The sequence below is a fragment of the Gorilla gorilla genome, chromosome X, assembly GCF_029281585.2.
Source record: "Gorilla gorilla gorilla isolate KB3781 chromosome X, NHGRI_mGorGor1-v2.1_pri, whole genome shotgun sequence".
Taxonomy (NCBI): domain Eukaryota; kingdom Metazoa; phylum Chordata; class Mammalia; order Primates; family Hominidae; genus Gorilla; species Gorilla gorilla.
Window position 1 is genome coordinate 59285643 of NC_073247.2, and position 6313 is coordinate 59291955.

Genomic DNA, 6313 nt, shown 5'->3' on the forward strand with positions numbered 1-6313 from the left:
GCACAGTAGATGCTCCATAAAAGCCTCACACCTACAAATGGCCAGCCGCTTCTGATTCTATTACTTTTATTAAATAGTGGGTTTCCACACATGGCTTTTTAAATAATCCAGGCAGGAGGAGAAGAGAGGAGGGCACACTTGGAACTCCCCTCCCCACAATACGTGATTATTTACATTTTAGTAATTGGACAATCCCGGCTCAGGAGGTTGCAAGAGTCTGCAAAAGTTGGAGGGAGCGCCCCAGGAGAACAAACAGCAAGCCTTATTTCCCCTAGCCCATCCCCCAAAAAACCATCCATCCCATCCTAGTGTCTGGTGGTGTCCGGTGGTGTCCATCTTCCATTCCTTCCCAAATTATGGAAGTAAGGTTCTTCTCACCAGAATAAGAGCACTTGGGATAACAGAGTAGGGTCCCCTCACCCAAAAAAAAAAAAAAAAAAAAGAAGCCTTGGGGTAACAACAGGGCATTACCTCCCCCAGAATAAAGAATCCTGGGCTGAGGCAGGTAAGCAGCTTGACCCAATATGGGACCCTAGGCTAGGGGAAAGGGTCCCTTTACTAAAATAAAAGCTACTGGGGTATTGGAAGGAAAGCACCCTTGCCCAAGTAAGAGCATATGAACTAAGTTTGTGTGGTGGTAGTAGGAGGTGCCAATGTGGGGTGACACATCATCAGAATAAGAGTCCTGGGGCTCAGAATGGGAACAACTTCACCAAAATAAACTTCCTTAGCAAAATGAGAAGCAAGAAGTTCCCCCTCCAGAATCAGGGACCACAGGTTCTGGGAGGAAGGCTCCTTTGTAGGATTGGGAAGGGAACTGGGCAGACTTGGTTTATGTCTTCTAACCCCTGATCCTCAATCCCTTACCTTAGTAATACTGGACTTTAATGACTGGTAATGACCTGTAAAACCAAGTCAACAAATGTCCATCTATCCCTGTGACATGGCCATGGGATGGCTCTTCTGACCACTGGGGGCCAGGCCAGGCCAGGCCAGGCTTAGGGTAGCAAGGACCAGGCCAAAGGGGCAGGGCCTCCTTTGGAGGGGTTGAGGGGTACATCCTCGTTTGGTGTTTGCATCCAGGGGTCCAGCAGGATCTCTTCCAGTGAGGGTCGGGAAGAAGGTTTGGGGGCCAGGCACCGGCGGATTAGGGCACAGCAGTCTGTGGGCCAAGAAGGAGAGAGGGAAGATTAGCAGTCAGTAGGGGGTACTGGTCCCTGAGAAGGATGGAGTCTTCTGGGCTGGGGTCAGTGAGGCCTCACCTGGGGAGACATGGGCTGGGAAGTGGAGCTCAGCTTCCAGAATCTCCTGGTCCCTCTCGAAGGGAATGTCCCCACACACCATGTCATAGAGGAGGATGCCCAGTGACCAGACAGTGGCCGGGAGTGCATGGTACTGGTGTCGAGAGATCCACTCTGGGGGGCTGTACACCCTTGTCCCTGCACACAAGCCAGGGGTTAGACCAACTCAATCTCATGATGCCCTTCTCCAACCCCAAACTCTCCAGGAAGGATGGCCTCACCACAATTAAGAGCACTCAAGATAAAAGCAGAGTCCCCTCACTAGATAAAAAGCAGCTAAAATAACAGAGTCCCCTCAACAGAATAAAAGCACTGAAAAGTAACAGGATCCCCTTACCAGAGAAAGAATACTCAGGATGGTAACAGGATCCCCTCACCAGAATAGGAGCCCAGAATAAGGTTAGCACACCGTTAAAAGATGGATTTTATCAGAGGGCAAGGCTGAGAATCCCCAGTATTAGCAATCGATCATCTTATATAATGCAGTATGGGTCAAGGATTACAGGACACCCCACCACTGGAGGCCAAAGGTCACAAGGCCATCAAGTAAAAACAATCCCTCCAGGGAGATTTGGAGAAGCCTTACCATCAAAGTCAGTGTAGGGTTCATCATGAAGCAGGGCACCAGAACCAAAATCAATGAGTTTGGCACAGCCACGGCGTAGGTCTATCAGGATGTTCTCATCCTTGATGTCACGATGGACAACTCCACGGGAATGGCAATGCTGGATGGCTGCCACTACTTGGCCAAAGAAGCAGCGGCTTGGGCCTTCACCCAGTGGGCCCTTCTCTGTGATATAGTCAAAGAGATCCTGGGCGGGCAAAGGCCGCTCGAGGACCAGCATGAAGCCCTCCTGTGTCTCAAACCAGTCAAGCAGGCGGATCACGCCAGGGTGCCCACCACCTGCACCCACTTTCCATAGCAGTGCCACTTCAAGTGGGCATGTGACTGAGTCTGACTGGGGGCACAGGTGGGGTGGAAAGCAGGGAGAGAAAAAAGACAGATGTCAGGGCAACAGCTCTGAGGCTTTTTACCTAAGCTCAACTCAGGGCCCCTTTTCCTGACAGTGTGTCGTTGAGCAACTCACTTGCCTTCCTGGGCCTCACTTTCCCTAAAGACACAAACTCACACAGCGATTGAGAGGGTGAAACCAGCAAAGAGCCTGCACAAATCTCACATGTCGTAGATCAATAAACATTTGAATAAACGAAAGAAGTTCGGCCAGGCACAGTGGCTCATCCCTGCAATCCCAGCACTTTGGGAGGCTGATGTGGGCGGATTGCTTGAGCCCAAGAGTTCAAGATCAGCCTGGGCAAAATGGCACAAACACAAAAATTAGCCAGGCTTGGTGGCATGCACCTGTAGTCCCAGCTACTTGGGAGGCTCAGGTGGGAGGGTCGCTTGAGCCAAGAAGGCAGAGGTTGCAGTGAAGATCACACCACTGCACTCCAGCTGTCTCAAAACAAACAAGCAAAAATACAAAGAAAAATCTGGTTATTAACTGAAGGCTTTCAGCAGAAGCAGCACCATTATGTGTTTTGTTTTGTTCCCTGACATATCCCAGATTAGAATAGTACCTTACACAGGTGATCAACAAATGTTAAAACAGATGACAGCACTTAATAGCATGGGCTCTGACAAGCAGTTAGCACTCAATAAACACTTATTGTGTAATGGTTTGTTTTGTTCACGGACGTATATGAAGCACTAGAACAGTGGCTGCTAACAGAGTAGGGCTGAATAAATATTTGTTAAACAGGTGAAAACAATTAGTAAAAAAGGACCTAGCACAAAATGAGCTCTCAATACTTATGTAATACTTTGCTGAGTGTCTAGAATTATGTCTGTCATATAGTAGGTGGTCAATATACCTAATTTGTTAAACAGCTGAGTGATTTATTACAAAGGACCTAGCACAAAAGGACTTAGTGTTATCATGTGTTTTGTCAGCATCACCAAGCACCTAGAACCAGCCAATAAAAAGCCTAAATGTGGCCCTGCGCAGTGGCTCACGCCTGTAATCCCAGCACTTTGGGAGGCCCAAGGCGGGCAGATCACTAGGTCAGGAGTTCAAGACCAGCCTGGCCAACATGGTGAAACACGGTCTCTACTAAAAACATAAAAATTAGCCGGGCATGGCAGCGGGCGCCTGTAATTCCAGCTACTCAGGAGCCTGAGGCAGGAGAATCGCTTGAACCCAGGAGGTGGAGGCTGCAGTGAGCTGAGATCACGCCACTGCACTCCAGCCCAGGCAGCAGAGCGAAACTCCGTCTCAAGGAAAAAAAAAAGTCATAAATGCAGCCGGGCGTGGTGGCTCATGCCTGTAATCCCAGCACTTTGAGTGGCCGAGGCAGGCGGATCACCTGAGGTCGGCAGTTCAAAACCCGCCTGGCCAACATGGTGAAACCCTGTCTCTACTAAAAATACAAAAATTAGCCGGGCATGGTTGTGCGCTCCTGTAGTCCCAGCTACTTGGGAGGCTGAGGCAGGAGAATCGCTTGAACCCAGGAGACGGAGGTTGCAGTGAGCCGAGATCGCGTCACCTCACTCCAGCCTGGGCAACAGAGGGAGACTGTGTCTCCAAAAAAAAAAAAAAAAAAGTATAAACGCTACGGGCCACAAAATCCGCCCCCCACTGCCTCCCCAAGCCCTGCGCAGGTACAGTTCGAGCAGCAACCTTCTGGGATGAGGTAGAGCCCTCTCCTGGCCAGGCTGCTGACTTGCACAGTAGCAGACGTTTTCTCACCGAGATGCAAAAATACCGATATTGCGCAGGCGCACCCTCTCCCTTTGGGTCCCATGGACTGCGCAGGCGCAGTTTCCCCTAGAGCCCGCCAGGGGGCGCTCCCAACCCTACAACTTGCCCAGACCCGCCCTGATGTCCGTTAGCGTTATAACGGCAAGAGAGAAGCAGCCACCATCACCATGGCAACCAGTGACCTCTGCCCCTTGTTCCCCACCAGCAAGCCCGGCGGGCAGTCCCCCAGCAGTGTTTGGAGGAAGGATGGTAAAGGTTTGTTGGAGGGGAGAATCCAGGGCTCTAGGGGAATTGGGGTGAATCAGAACTGTATGTCACCCCAAGGGAGTAAAAATGGGCTGGTAGTATTCTCACTGTTACAGGGCCCAGGGAGTCATACATCCCCTGGAAAAGCAAGGAGGTGAATTCATCAGTGATGGAGTAGGTAGGTTAGGAAGGGCTCCGAAGGTACTCACCAAGGGGGACCAGCCCAGCACACGATTCCGGGGAATCACTTTGATGGCCACCTGGAGAAGAAGGCCGTGATAAGGAGGCCAGCAGGTGATCCCCAGACCCCTCCCAGTCTAGACCTTCTGCCTACCTCCAGTATTCCTCCATCTACCAGCACTCTAGTCTTTCTGGTCCCCAACCACAGCACCCCACAGAACGCGTACCAGGGCGTCTCCCCTGCCCTCCAGGTCCTCGGAACCAAGTTTATCTCTCCCACCTTCCTTAGCCCTGGGCTCTCCGTTCTCAGGCATCAGGACTCATCACTCCAAGTCCTGAGTTCTAGATTTCCTGATACCCCAGGACCACAATCTTCCTATTTAGCTCTACGACACCCCAACTCTGTACCAGGGTCCTGGTCCGCATGACTCCACACTGGACACCTACCTCCAAAAGTCCCACAAATCTCACATCTAGGTCCTTGCTTTCCCACACATACACAGCCTGGACCCCGGGGTCAAGGAACTCCGGAATCTGAAGCCCCCTGCCCCCCCCCGCCCATAACCTCCTAGACCGACACACACACGCGCACGCACACACACCTGGCCCTCTACACACACTGCAGGCTCACTCCACGGACACACACACACACACACACACACACACACCTGGTCCTCTACACACTCTGCAGGCTCACTCCTCGGTCAACCAGCATTCCAGGGCCAGGACCCCCGCCCCCGCCACACGCACCTGACCCTCCCCAAGACCCTCGTGACGGATACCTGGAGTCGATCTGTGAGGCGGTGTCCTGCGAAGACGGTGCCAAAGCCCCCCTTACCCAGGAGGGGGCCGAGTCGATACTCGGCCTCGAACGCTTCCCGATCCTTGCCTCCTACGCAGGCGGAGGCGAGGAAGTCAGGGTGGCGGCGTGCTGAGCCCAGCCACGACTCCCTCCCCCCGCGCTGCAACCCATCATTCCAGCCCACCCCGTCTGGTTGCAGTAGGGGAGGATGTACTCACCTGGCGGCGGCGTGGGGGTCACGGGGGGCGCGGGAGGCCCCTGTAGAGGCTTGGTCAACATGGAGGTGGCGCTGCGCAGATTGAGCCCACTGAACCCGCTAAGCCCGCAGGGCGTGGACGCCCGGGGCAGCGCAGCTGGGGAGCCAGGACTGGGGGGCGCCAGGGTGGAAAGCAGAGAAACTGGTGGCCCGGAAGCGCCCGCAGACGGCGCAGCGTTAAGATTCGCCGCGCGCGCCAGCCCCAATGCTACTGAGCCTGGGCACGCGCCTCCGGGGAGAGTCACCCTGGGCGACAGCCCCGCCCACCTGGCTTTGATCAATCCGGACGCGGCACCTGCTGTACCACAGCCAATCGGAGCCAGTTCTTATTTGCATACCACCCTCATCGTTTCAAGGGCCCCGTTATGCAAATACACGCTCGGTTCTTCCGAGGAGGCGGGGCCTGAATGTAAATGAGGGGGCTTGAGGTGGGGCTCACACCAAGAGGAAACCGGTTCTGGGAATCCCTTTGCAGCACCGCGCTTGTTTTGGTTGTTGCGCGGGGTTGTTGTTGGTAGTGGTGGCGGTGTGTGTATTTACACTTAAAAAATAACTGCGCAGTATCCTTTCCTGGGAAGTTGGTTTGCCGCCGCTGCCTGGATATTAGCACAGAGATAGCGCCAGGCCGGGCTTCCAAGAATTCGCGCCTGTGGCTATCCAAGACTCCGTCTCGAAAGGTGCTTGTCGGACTCCCTTCACCGGAGTCCTCCAGGCGACTGGCGGCCTTCACTGGAAAGCTGAGGCCAGGGCCCTGGAAATATCTGGTAGC

The 6313-nt window shown here is 53.6% G+C and overlaps 1 protein-coding gene across 1 annotated transcript; it reads right to left on the reverse strand.

The window, feature by feature from the left end:
* Nucleotides 1-49: 49 nt before the first annotated feature.
* Nucleotides 50-5906, reverse strand: PIM2 (Pim-2 proto-oncogene, serine/threonine kinase). The gene is made up of 6 exons (XM_004064121.5): nucleotides 5507-5906; nucleotides 5269-5378; nucleotides 4516-4566; nucleotides 1888-2260; nucleotides 1263-1439; nucleotides 50-1162 (listed from the first exon to the last, which is right to left on the reverse strand). The coding sequence occupies exons 1-6, from the start codon at nucleotides 5565-5567 to the stop codon at nucleotides 999-1001; spliced, it is 936 nt and encodes a 311-aa protein (XP_004064169.1). The 5' UTR covers nucleotides 5568-5906; the 3' UTR covers nucleotides 50-998.
* Between the last annotated feature and the right edge of the window lie 407 nt (nucleotides 5907-6313).